The sequence below is a fragment of the Pteronotus mesoamericanus genome, unplaced genomic scaffold, assembly GCF_021234165.1.
Source record: "Pteronotus mesoamericanus isolate MK-2021 breed Mesoamerican mustached bat unplaced genomic scaffold, CSHL_Meso_final contig_90, whole genome shotgun sequence".
Classification (NCBI taxonomy): domain Eukaryota; kingdom Metazoa; phylum Chordata; class Mammalia; order Chiroptera; family Mormoopidae; genus Pteronotus; species Pteronotus mesoamericanus.
In genome coordinates, this window is record NW_026555277.1 from 43687051 (window position 1) to 43700896 (window position 13846).

The 13846-nt window shown below is 34.8% G+C and overlaps 1 protein-coding gene across 25 annotated transcripts in view; it reads left to right on the plus strand.

Moving 5' to 3' along the window:
• SOX6 (SRY-box transcription factor 6) overlaps positions 1 to 13846 on the plus strand; it is a 606402-nt gene that overhangs the window by 492944 nt on the left and 99612 nt on the right. For 17 of the 25 annotated variants that reach the window (XM_054586042.1, XM_054586045.1, XM_054586046.1 and 14 more), the window contains 2 exons: positions 2655 to 2734; positions 4183 to 4305. In XM_054586042.1, coding sequence (XP_054442017.1) covers positions 2655 to 2734; positions 4183 to 4305 — 203 coding nt within the window. The remainder of the gene's footprint in view (positions 1 to 2654; positions 2735 to 4182; positions 4306 to 13846) is intronic. The other 8 variants (XM_054586055.1, XM_054586065.1, XM_054586058.1 and 5 more) reach the window with 1 other exon arrangement.

Genomic DNA, 13846 nt, shown 5'->3' on the forward strand with positions numbered 1-13846 from the left:
AGCATTCTTTCCCAAACAGTCTCTTGGAGATTGTCTTCTTACACTAGAGGCAGCAAGAGCCAGATCATAGCAGTGCCTAAAGCCAACCTGTTCCAACAGGCTTCATCTTCCTTTGTACAAATTTAAAAAGAATGGGTCCTCACGTAAGCATTTCAAATCCAGAGACAAATTTGAAAAAAATTGCTACAACATGTTGACTGATTCCTTGCCAAGTCAGCCACTGAGAACATTTTCTTGATCGACTTACACAGAGAAAATTAGAAGGGGTAGGGAAAGCACGTAACTTCATTATAAAAAAAAAATTAAGCTTCACAGTACCCTAAATCCCTTTCCCTCTTATGATTTTCTCTTCTATTTTTAATCCCCCTCTTTTCTTCACCCTTACCTTTTTTCCTTTCTTGCCTTTTTCTTTTTCTCTGTCTTCTAATTATTCTCTGTTGTTCTAATGTATTCATTTTTGCTTTTAGTATTGATGCAGTGATATGTTCTGGAGAAATAGCTTTCCAAAGATTATATTTAGAAGTACAGATTCAAACCAGCAGAAAGGTTAAGAATGTTTTAAAAATATGCTTGTCAGTGGTGGAGAGAAAGCTGTTTGTAGCCAGCAGGTGAGCTGGAGAATACTACAGGGTGTGGTAGAAATAGTAATAAATTAACTAGCAAGCCAAAAACTATAAAAAAAAATCAGCTATTTCATAGCATAGAAGCATGACAGCTATGAAAAAAGGAGTGCCCCAGGGAATTCTTTTAGAGTTTGATTTTTTAAAATATGTTTGACATGAAAAATGTTTTAGTACAAATACAGCAACTGGTATTAAACTTAGAGGGGGTGGGGGATTGTGTTTTAGAGTTATTATGAATAATGCATGATATTTAAAGAAAGAATAGCTCTAAATGTTCCGGGAGGCAGTCCATGTTGATGGTTGGAGTGGTGATTTTTTCCCTATTTTTGAAGCATCATTAATTCAACATCGTTTTGTGATTTTTTTAACCTGATAAGATATCAACCAAAGAAATACTATTTGACTTAGATCAGAATATTCTTTCATCAGATAATTTAGTTTAAATATCAAGAAGATCAGTAGAATTATTTAAGCATAAAGCAACAGTCATTTACTATAAAAAATAATTTGGCCTAGTTATCTTTTTTAAAAAGCTCATGTAGCACTGCAAACCAAAATCAACCTCATGGAAGGGGAAAAACAAGATCAGATATTTTGAACATTACTCCATAGGAGACTAGCACAATATAGTGTTAGTGAATGCATTGTAGCAGCGCTCCATATGCAATCAGAAGCCAATTGTTACTGGACTGTGTACAAGCACACACTGTGCTCAATGGTCTGATGAGGTATTATGGATATGATGCAAAGAGACTGTGTAGATTAGAAGCTAACAATTTGTTAAAAGTGAAAGCAACTTAACATTTACATTGGGCCAGCTGAGTAGCACTTCATGTGGCAAGCAGGATGAGTTCCAAGGACCCAGGGGCTTCAGGAAGGCTCCAGGTATTAGTGTCCCTGCCGAAAAAAGAAGTTTTATTGCTTTCCAGTTGACTGCCTTTATTACTGTGATTCTTTCTGTACTGTTTCTTCATTATTACATTCAGCTTTCAGTGTGGAAAAGTTCATGCAAAACAGCATGATTATTATAAATGTCAAAAATGTGTGGAGAAACAGCCTATTAAAATATAGCCTAGAGATAGTACATAACACTGACTTTAAATAAGTAGCCGAAGCCAAAGTGATACACCATTAAATCACTGATATTGTGTAATTTATCCACAAGTATCAATTTTTACTTCAGTTGCCACTATCACAGTACATTCCTCATCATTCTCTTGGTTCCTCAGGTCGCTGCACACAGTGTATGTTCTTCGGGCACAGACGGTACTTCAGTCCCCCTACTTAGGAGTGGTCTCGAGTCAGAAACACATTAAGACGTAGCAGTGAACTCTGCTGAACCATGCTCAATCTTTCCAGGCTTCTAATGCAAATATTCCATGTAAAATGCATGGTTATTTAATCAAATCATCAAGAAGTATGTGATAAGTGCCTAGCGTGTGTGATTCTGTACTAGGATCCACCAGAAGTTAATCCAGAAAAATAATGCTTTTACTCCTGGTCGAATGCCAGGCATTTCACAGAATGTAGGCAGATAAGGTTAGCATTTTAAAATTTTTTTTCTATTTTTTATAAAATAAAGTTTAGGGTTATGGACAGTCAATAGCTCATAATCTTTTTTGGACTCTTAACGCTCTGCCTTGTCCACTAAGCCAAACTTTTTGTTGTTCAAATACAAAAGCCTTAATGCTTTCTCAGTGAACTGAGTGTCAGCTTGGCTTGAAGATATTTTTTTACTCTTAAAAAAATGATGTATTACAAGATTTGTAATGGAGTGAACATGCTTGAATTGCACATTTAATTTTTTTAACATCACATTCATGTTTTGCCAGTTTGCCTACCAGCTATCTGTTAACAAAAAGTTCCAAGGCAGCACTGCAAGTCTGTGCCCAACTAAGCCTTTTGTTTCTGCAGATGTTTGGGCTTAGAGCAATGTTGTAAAGCTCAGGCAATCCAAGGACCATGTTTGTACTTGTCTGCTGCGATTCCCTGTGCATTGTCTAAACCTGTATGCATTGTTCTTTCCGACAGGTGATAACTACCCCGTACAGTTCATTCCATCAACAATGGCAGCTGCTGCTGCTTCTGGACTCAGCCCTTTACAGCTCCAGGTATGTGCCAGAAGAAAAAAATGTGGGATACGAGCCAGTACTTTAGTGGAAAACTGCTAACCAGCTGTATGCTAAATAATGGCCTGAATGTTAAATAATTTTTTAAGCATAGCCTAGGAGGATTAACACCTTATGTACTTACCATACTGCAAATAGAAAAGTGCCAGTTTCAATATTTTTAAAAGAAAAATGACATGATGACTTAGTACTGTATATATTCTCTATCAGGTGAGTTAATGGTTTTATAATTTCTTTATGGCTAGTTGTTATTGGCTACATTAGCTTTTTCCTTGTCAATTTTCCATCCATGTCTTAATTTATGCCAAATTAGCTTTTACATATAAGCATCAAAACAGAAAACAATGTTGGATATTTTCCATCCAACAGCTCATAGAAGAGGGGGTTGTTATTAACAAATTACTTTAGCTATTTTGTAAAATGTAAACACATTGTACAGTATGTGTAGCCTCATCTCATCCTCTTCCTCATCGTGGTCAAAAGTCTGGGCATGGTGTTTGACAAGTTCTGGATTAGTGTTGTTTACTTAAAAGTTACGCTTGGGGAGAAAGTGTTTTAGAAGCTGAATCAAAAAAATCATTCCCATCTATTTTCTTCACAGTAAAATGAAGGGTTTACAGTAGGGCTAGGTGATCTTTACACTCTTCCAGCACCTGCCACTTTAATGGGAAATTGACTTTAAATATGAGTATTTATTTTAACAAAAAGATAATATTAAAGTAAGAGTTGAATCTACAGAATTTAAATAATTAGAAAATATATGATAGTAATCAAGTTTAATTTCAATAAAGTAGAAAGTTTAAAGATAGTATTTTATTCTTATCATTTACTGTGATTATTTTGAGTTTTCTTGAATAATCTAGGGAATAGCATCTGGCTAGGCATTTTACTTTCTTCTTTGCTATTCCTTACACAACTTCAACAAAAAAAAAAAGTGCAAATATTTTACCACGAAAAAACAACATTTTGAGTATTTTCAATTGGGTCTGCAAATAAGAATTGTTATTATAAGCCTCATCCAGAAAGCATGGAAGATGTTACTTGTTATGTACTGCCTTAGAAATTTTGCCTTATAGGAGCAACGACCCTACCTCTCTTCCAAACCTTCACATTCTTCACTACTAACACTAGAACTTACTGAAGTTGGTAAAATCTACAAAGAAGCCTCACTAATAGGAATCCTAATCTATCTCCCCTTTTTGGATAGCTATGCTGTAGAGTGTACCCTTGAGTCAGAGGCAGAAATAAGAACCGGTACCATTGTTTGATCTTATTACCAAGTTTCTGTGAAGGAGCATCTGGGTCCTAACCCTTCTACTTTCTATTCTTTGGTGTGGTCAGTACCCTGGATTTAGAAATATGTGTTCTGTTTCATGAGTTCTGACAGTATGTTTTGTCTTTTTTTTTTTTCTGAATATGCTACTAAACAGAAGGGTCATGTTTCCCACCCACAAATTAACCCAAGGCTAAAGGGCCTAAGTGACCGTTTTGGCAGGAGTTTGGACACCTTTGAACATGGTGGTGGCCACTCTTACAACCACAGACAGATTGAGGTATGAATACTTCCGCTGGCGCTTCACTGGTGGGGGGGCTGGATTGCTCAGTCATATTCTAGGCTTTTTTAAAAGGTGGCAGACATTCAACCTGAATGCTAAGATGGAATCATTTCCTTTTCTTTCATTCCTAAGGAGGCTCATTTTTGCTCCTTTTCTTTCATAAAAAAAAGATAAAGGTCCAACCAATGTCCTGAATTAAGTTGTTAATTGCTGTATATGTACTCAGGCAAATTCTTCACCTTGTGAGTGTCCTCAAACCATCTTTAATTCCCTTACTCTTTTACTCTTTTTATGAATAGTGCTGTATAATGTTTAAAAACACTTAAAACATTAAAAATAATCTCATTTGACCATGTAACAACTCTGTAAAGTTGATAGAATATAATTTTGTTTGTACAGACAAACAACGGAGGTTCAGAGAGGTTAAGTTATTTAACAAAGGCTACAAAATATTCACGGAGTCAGAGATTTTACCCAGGATTTCTAACTCTACCTAATTTGGGTTTCCTAATTTCGTTTTCTCAGGCTGAAGGAGGGACAGGTGTTGGGCCTGACTAGTTGCTTTTTACCCCATAAACTTTGATAATATTCCTTTCATATTTAACTTCCAATGAAGCTCTTTTTTGTTTTGTGGAGTATTCTTACTAGTTGGGAGAAGATAGCTTATATGGTTCTTTTGGAAACCAAGTCCTTTTCTTCTACAGGGACCTAGTAATTCTTTAATTTCACACTTAATTTCTCTCCTATATCATCAGTGTCCCTCTCTGGGACTTTTGGGTACTGGACAGTTGCCAGTTATCTGTTGAATCACCAAAAAAAAAAAAAAAAAAATGGAGACAGGTTACCTCAGACCAAAACACACTTTAACTCTCTGGGTTACATTTTACATTCTAACCTACAATGGGAAACAATTTTTAAAAAAGAAAGAAAATAATTACAGCTAGCAAAAGTTTGTATATTCAGCTCCTATTGGCTCTGCCAGTCTATACATATCAAATACTATATACTTAATAAAGTGTCCCTTTGACATCTTCTCTCATGCTTTTGAATCTGCATTTTTGGAAAATGGTAAAGTTTACTCTTAAGAAGGAGGAAGAGGACAAAATCAAAGGCCACCTTGGAAATAGCCTAGGGAAAGTTTCCAGAGCTTGTTGCCCACATTCCTATGTCCCTTTCCCTCTGATATGAGAAGTATACAGGGGGTTTCCACCCAGATATGGCCAGGCATATACTCCCAGAGCATCTTCTGTCTTTTATAAAACCAAAAGGGATTTATTTTCTAAGGCTTTTAGAGGTAGAAATGGTGCCATATTTCTGGACATTCTGAAAATCTTCTATGCTCAGGATTGATTGCTAAATAGAGAGAGAACTGGATGTTAAGAACAAGCCTTTATGTGTGATGACCATTAACAAGCTTACCCTCGCAGGGCAGATAATTTGTTAAACTTTAAAGTGCTTGAAAGAATGAGAAAGCAGGTGGCCTTGGCACGAATGCAAGACTTCCTTTCTTTAACTTTTACTTTCTCTTGAAGTGCTGAATTCTATCCCATCAACCTTCTCTTAGCCAGTTTTCCATCCAATCTTTTTTTTTCTAATTTTTCGGAAGTCACTTAAATTGACTACTTTCCTCTACAATATCACTGGCTGTGATGCTGTCAAATCTGGCTTCTGTTGGGCTTCTCGATACCACAGTGTCATATATGTGAGTGCCAGCTCCTACTCATGCTGTAGCAATGCTGATCTAGAAGAACAACCTATGCCAATGTCTATCACTTTTATTAGGCTATATAGAGAACCTATTGAAGCGGGAGTCCTCATAGCTTTGTAGCTTAAGTTTGGGCTGGTTTGAGAGTTTCCTAGGTTTTTGTTTATGCCTGCTTTGTTTCTTTGCTTCCATTTTTTTGCAATTTTTTCCTACATGTCAGGAAACCTTTGTTCTGTTTGATTGTCTGGTACATGGGTTAGAAAAGATTGACATTGTTCAAAAGACAGATTTCCCAAACTTTCCTGGTATTAGTATAGCATATTTATTGGGATGTTTATGAACAGCACAGTAGACACTTATATCTAAGCTGCTACAGACATTAACATTTTAAATCTTAAGCAAGAACTCAGAGAAATCTTAATAATATCTTGCTTGATTGATTTTAAAGTCTGCTTTCTTTTCTAGCTAAGAGGTTCTCTTCTTCTATGACAAGCTAAAATGTCACAGCTTGGTCAACAGTCATCATCATGATAAACCGTTGATACTAAAGAAGCATTACAATAATGTGAGCTGGTTTTATTTCTAAACAGCGTTCTAGTAAGAAGAGTCCCTAACACAGGCGTACCGCCTTCACGCCGCCACCGCACCGCCTCCACACACACCCTGTTGCACTGCTCAGAACCGCTCTACTGCTCAGAACAAGTTAACTTGTCCTTCAAAGGCTGTCACTTCTAACATCAATAAGCCTGGGTAAATCTCAACAGTGTTTATAGTTATACCCTGGAAGCCTGAAATTTTGTTATCAAGTAGAGAAAAAGTATTTAAAGTGGAAAGACCCTCCTTGCATTAGTGTATTTCAGTTCTTTCTTTCTCTAGAGTAAGGTAGATGCAGGGAAGTTATTTTATTTTGGTTTTTTTTTTAGTTTTCTGTGCTAATCTAAGGCATGGTTTACTCTGCCTCAGAGGCACAAAATTAGAAGAGAGCAGGCCAAAGAACGCTATTTTTAGTTGAACAGTTCAGCAGATGGAGTCCTGAATACTCATATATCTGAAGGTTGAGGGGCTTGAACCATTAATTTTGATAATGTATTTAACCCTGGGAACAATCAGAGACTGTAACTCTAAGGTTACAGTGCTTTTGACCTTTAGAGAACAGAGGGCATTTGCTACAGTAAACAATATATTATATTGCTACTTATTCCTGTTCTCTACCCGTATAAATTTCAGGACCGGTTGCCATTTGCTTTCCTCAGCTATGTTAGCATTGGTGCTTCAAGTAAGTCAAAAAGAATGTTAAGGTAGGGGGACCAGTATAATGAGGCAGTCATGTAAATATGCCCTTTAAATAGCTAAGACGTTAGGTTGTTTCTGAAGAAATATTGTCTTAGAAACTAAGCTCTGAATGACTTTTTCTCCCCCAAAGGAAGATGTGGTTTCAGTGTATTGATTCATTGTATGTGATAAGTTTCAATATGATAGATCCTTAAGGTGACCTTGTTTTGTTTTGTTTTTAATTGGAAGTAATGTTTATCTCATAGTTGTAGCTTATATTAAACACAATCTGGTACTGTGTCATGCAAAGTGATACACCTGTCTCATGTCTTCTTATTAAATGATTCATGCCCTCTTTAGCAAATACAGCAGTTAAATATCACACAGCTTAAGAATTTCTAATTAAAATATCTCCACATGTCAGCATATTGGTAATGTATTATTTTAATCCATTTATTTTGTTTATGAAACAGTGACATATGTTTAGATTGTGAAATATATGAGGCTTAAAAATCACTTTATTGAAGAAAATTAATTCCTACAATATCGTCTCGGTAATGTGTTCACTCACCCAGTCACTGGCGGCGCTGCCAGTCTTAATGTTGGGTAGACATACTTACCAGTTTTATCTGCACAACAGTCTTGGGAAAAAGTACTAACAGTTCTTTTTCTTAGCTCCAGATGATAAGGCTTATGTTCTTTACTTTTTTTCCTTACTCATTAATTCAAACCTATCCCCCCAAAACACTTTTTGTTGCTGCTCTTTTTTTTTTTTTAATACAATGAAGGATGGGACAGAGTATGTATAAGGGATTCTGAAAGACCAATCAAAATTAAAAACAAGCTAGTTACCTTTTCAAAGTTAGACAGAGTAATTTGTTTGTCAGCAGGGAGATGTTTGGGTCAGCCCTGAGATAAAGTGACTGTCAGCAGTTATTCCTACAAGACAAGTAATTTCACTCAATGTATTACTGACAGATTGCTCACTTCTCTGAATCACTGGAGAAAACAAACTTAATATTGTTACAGGCAGAGTTTCTGTCTTCATTAGCCCCAGAGGATGATTTTTATCGTGCATTCAAAGCCTACAAAGCTTTAGGTGGAAGATATTTTAACAGACGTGTTCTTATAATGATAGTATGAGTAGTAGTCTAAATGAAAAGAATTAAATATGAAAATTAAAAAAACAATATAAATGCATTTACACTTTTATTTGAGAGGCAGTACATGTAGTTTAGGGGAGATTTGAGGAAAGGAGTATAATTGGAGCCTTAAAACACTAGGAAAACCTATCAACCATAAGTTATTCCTAAATGAAACTATTAAAGTCTTGGCAAGTTGCAAAGATGGAGAACAATTGAAATTTTTGCAAAAATAAATACAGACACATACTTTATTTAAATGATATTGTCAATTTTCATGCTACAAATGGAAAATGAAGTGCCCATAAAGGTTGAGAATGCTCTTTCTCTCTTTCGGTTTGAGTCTGAATCTTTATGGTATTGTATTTAGATGCTCTTCCTATCTCCTACCCTGTCTTCTTGTTTGCAATGGTAAATATGCCTCAGTGCTGTAGAGGAATAAGAGGGTGAGTTAGTTTTGCTGGGTGTGCTGGAGAGATTGTGATTTCTAATAGAGAATTGAATAAAGAGTTGATTAGCGTGACCTCTTACTGGCTACCCAAGGAAAAAGAAAGGAATGCACTGATTCAAAGCTTGTTTGAAGATGCCTACCATGGGGTTGTGCTTTGAGGAGAAAAGCTTGCTTTCTCTTAATCAGCCTTCCCTTACCCTGACTTTAAGAGTGTGATATAACTTGGGAGAACCATTATAGCCGGGATTAGATGAAGTGGGGACTAATGGAGTGAGCTCCCCTTTGGAATCAGTATCTTGGGTTAAAGTTTCCATTATTACTTACTTGCTATGTTATCCTGGTCTGGTCTTAAATTACCTTTTTTTATGGTTTATTCATTGTAAAAAAATGGGTGTTTATTTGCAGGGTTTTTGTGAATAGTAAATGGAATTGTGGGGCATGTGTTAGATTTCCACACACAAGAAATTCATCATCAAAATAGGGAAACAGTTTCCAACATCCCAATAAGCAGTCAATTCTACGCTAGCTTTGCTGCCTAAAGTGTTTCTGATAGGTAACTATAATCTACTAGAATGTAAATCACTGAATTCAGGGACTTTTGTCTTTTTTGTTTACTGTTAAATCACTAATATTGCCTGGAACAGTATTTGGTAAAATGAATGAATTAATGAGTTTCATCTTTGGGGACCATCTGGGACCCAAGCTTCTTTGAAAACTGTTTTGTTTTTGTTTTTGTTTTTTGATATGTTCAGTCAGCTGCTCTCTCTTTAAAAAGCATTATGTTATGTAAATGATTTTTCATTTCTCGGTAGATTTTTTAAGAAAAATAGCAGGTATCAGTTGAATCCTGATGGAGGTAAAAGAAATATAAGCAGATCAAAGAATGATGCAAAGTATGAAGATATTTCCTATTATTTGGAACTTTGTCTTATTATATTCAATGAAACAATAAGTTTATACCTACCCACAAATTAAAACATTAGATTAACTGAATTTTCTTTCAGAAATTGGATTTTCAGTTGGTTTTAAGGTAATACCTAAAAGTTGAGAGAACATGGCTCTCCTCACAGAAGCCCTCTTTTATCAACTGTATTTAAGTAATTTGATTGATAGGATGTTCAGCTATACTCACAGAGATGGTTTTATAGGAGCCCAGGACCTTGGAATTTCAAAATCAGTGCAGTCCTCTATCTTTCCTAATATAAATTTTCCACCAACGTTTATTTGGCTCCAGCCTCATTAACTAATCCACTCAATGGGGAGCTCCAAGTGCACAAATACTTGTGTTTAAATAGACTGCGTATGAGATGCAATGTTTTCTAAAATATTGACAGGTGTTTTTATTTCTGTTTTTAGCAAACTATAGTTTTGAGGTATTATTTGGTTGGTATCATGTATCATATATCTGTAGGTGTTATAATGAATGACTCTGAAAATCAGAGGGATAATGTGATTAAAGATATATAGGAAGGTTATAAAGCAAAACATTCTAGTGCTTTAGAAAATGCTTCATTTCAGTTTCCAACCACAGAATAAGTCAGGATATGCAACATTCGGGAAATATAAATCAGAAAAATATATAAAATATTTTGACATGTAAGGTAATAGGACAGACAGAGCAGGACAAAAACATTTTTAACCACTTTATTGAGGTATGATTGACATGCAGAAAGCGGCACATATTTAATATGTACACCTGGGTGAGTTTGAAGATAAGTATACATCCATGAAACCATACCACAGTCTATATCGTAAAAATAGCCATCACCTCAAAAAGTTTCTTCATATTGTTATTTTGTATGATAAGAATATTTAACGTAAGTTTTACTCTCTTAATAAGTTATTAAGTATGCAATAAGTATTATTAACTATAGGCTCTATGCTCTGCAGTTGATCTTTAGAACTTAACACATTTTCATAACTGAAACTTTGTGCCTTTTGACTAATATGTCCATTTCCCCTCCTTCAGCTTCTGGCAACCACCATTCTACTTTCTGTTTCTAAGAGTTTGACTATTATAAATCACTTGTAAAAGTGTTATCACATAGTTTTTGTCCTCTGTCTGGCTTATTTCATTTAGCATACTGCTCTCCAAATTCATCCATGTTGTTGTTAAGTCTTACTTCAACCTTTTTTTAAGGTTAAATACGATTCTATCTTAGGTATATACCACTTTTTCTTTATCCAGTCATCTATCAATGGACATTTAGGTTGCTTCCATGCCTCGACTATTGTGAATAATGCTTCAATGAACATGGGAATAAAGATACCTCTTTAAGGTCTTGATTTCAATTCCTTTGGATATACACCCAAAAGGTTCAGGTCTTACATTTAAGTCTTTAATCCATTTCAACTTAATTTTTGTGTATGATTTAAGATAAAGGTCCAGTCTCATTATTTTTCATGTAGATATTCAGTTTTCCCAGCACCTTTTATTGAAGAGTCTGTCCTTACCCCATTGGGTGTTCTTGTTACCTTGGTCAAAGATCATTTGACTATATAGATGTGGGTTTATTTCTGAGCTTTCTATTCTGTTTTATCTATATCTATATCTATAGCTTATGTTAGTGTCATACTGTTTTTATTACTGTAGCTTTATAATAGATTTTGAAAGCAGGAAGTGTGATGCCTCTTTTTATTATTTTTTTCAAGATTGCTTTCATTATCCAGGGTCTTTTTGGTTCATATGAACTTTAGGTTTTCTTTCTATTTCTGTAAAAATATACTATTGGAATTTTGATAGGTTGCATTAAATCTGTAGATCACTTTCGGTAGCATGGATATTTTAACAATATTCATTTTTACAAACCAAAAATATTATTTAATGATATTATAATTAAAAGGGATTGAGAAACTGCAGTTGGATGGATTCTCCCTACAGAAATACCCTAGTGGAAGGATAAAACTTCTGACCAGTATAGATAGCAAATACTTAGTACTACTGTGCCAATTCTTCCTTTCTGTTTTGTTTGTAGAAAAGTTCATGTGCTGCAGGTATGCATGTTTGTGCAAATCCATCTAAATTGTAATGTCAGGGAAAATTCATAATAATTTAAACTCTACTGATGTGAAACCATCTTGCTTTATTTTGACTTTTCTGGATTATTAGGATAATAAATATCACTAACAATTGATTATTTTCTCAGTTAAATGTAAATAAACAAGCAGTAAACAAATAATGATACCCTATGCTTGTCACTGTGTGGATAACAAAAAAATCATTGTATGTTCCCTTTTTTCATTTCTCCCTTACAATTGATGACATCAATGGAGTTGTCTTGAGTCAAATTGAGAGTGATCAATTTAACATTACTTTTCTCTGGTTTTATAAACACCAACTCCTTGATATTTATAATGATGTGATATAGGTTTTTCTATGTATTTGCATTTCTTGTTAATAAACTAAAACATGGAGGCAAAGTAGAGCCAAGTAAGTATCCCAAGGCCTCCACCCTCTTGGTCGTTTGGTGAACAAAGACCTAAATAAGAATCATTAATTTCCAGTCAACTGCATTGAGTTCATTCATTGCTATGTTTTTCTTTTATAGCACCAGCTATAAAGCCTATAACCAATCTTTGATATCATATATATGCCTGGATCATGATTTTTGGTGCCTCATCAGTGATTTCCCTAATGCTATTGACCATGAACAATATGAACTAAAACAAAAACAAATAATAAGTGATATATGTAAACGTTTTATTACTTAAAATGTAGGCAGGTGTTGACTCTTTCAAACCCTACAAAGAGCAAACATACAGAGCTCATTTGAAACCAGTTTGAAATAGAGTTGCTTTTAACCTCAACAATCTATTTTGAGGATATTTGTCAAGTTTTCACTCTAATTTACTTATTTAAGTTAAAGGAATAAATCTTGTTACTTGCAATTACACTTGTTATCTTTGAGTATTATTGTTACAATGACAATACTTTTTGTGCGTTAGAGTAATATCTACTCTACTAAAATCTTTTTTTTAAAGGAAGCTTAAATATAATCATGCTCAGGAAATTTTAAAAAGTTTGTATAAAAATACAAACAACAAATTCAATCATTCAGTTATTCAATAAATATTTATTTAGTGCCTATTATGTGCAAGGTACTTTTCTAGACCAGTGGTCCCCAACTGGAGGCAATGTTGCCTCCAAGGGTTCAGTTGACACTGTCTGGAGATATTTTTGATAGTTGTGACTTGAGGTGGGGATGGAGATATCACTGGCATCTAGTGAGTAGAGGCCAGGGATACTGCTGAATACCCTATAATGCACAGGACAAACCCCCATAACTATTATCCAGTCTAAAAACCAGTAGTGCTGAGGTTGAGAAGCCTGTTTTAGATAATGGTGAAATATCAGTGAATAAAACAAAGCCTTTATTCTCATGGTATTTACATCCTGGTATGGGAAAGAGAAAATAGGGAAAGAAAATATAATAAAGACTTGGGATTACAAATCTTACTCATCTTAACAGAAACATTCCCTCCACCTACCTGTCTACCTGAACTTGGATGGACAGATTCTCAAAAACTGAGACCTATTTGATTGTTTAGCCTTAGTTCTTAATTTCATTTTGATCTTCAAAAATAAGACTTTTATTCTAGCCAGTCACTTCTGGGTAGAACAGTCACAATTCTCCTCAGGCTCATCTTTTCAATTGTATTAAGCATATCATATACTTTGGCTTTTAGTAAAGGAATATTATATCTGACTGTTGCAGTATATAAGTCTATCTTTCAGAGTGAAGTAAATGTGAAATTTGGTGGGGACCTGGGAGCTGTTCATTAGTTTTTATAGGATGCTATTGAGATCCCATAGGATGAATGGAATTATTCTTGGCAGAGAAACTGTATTTGCTGTGTGAATTGGATATTACAAAGAAACCCTGAATTTCTTTCTAAAAACAAAACAAAACAGATATAAAAATAGTGTGAATATTATATACAGGATCCGGCCTGCTTGAGTGTGGTTGG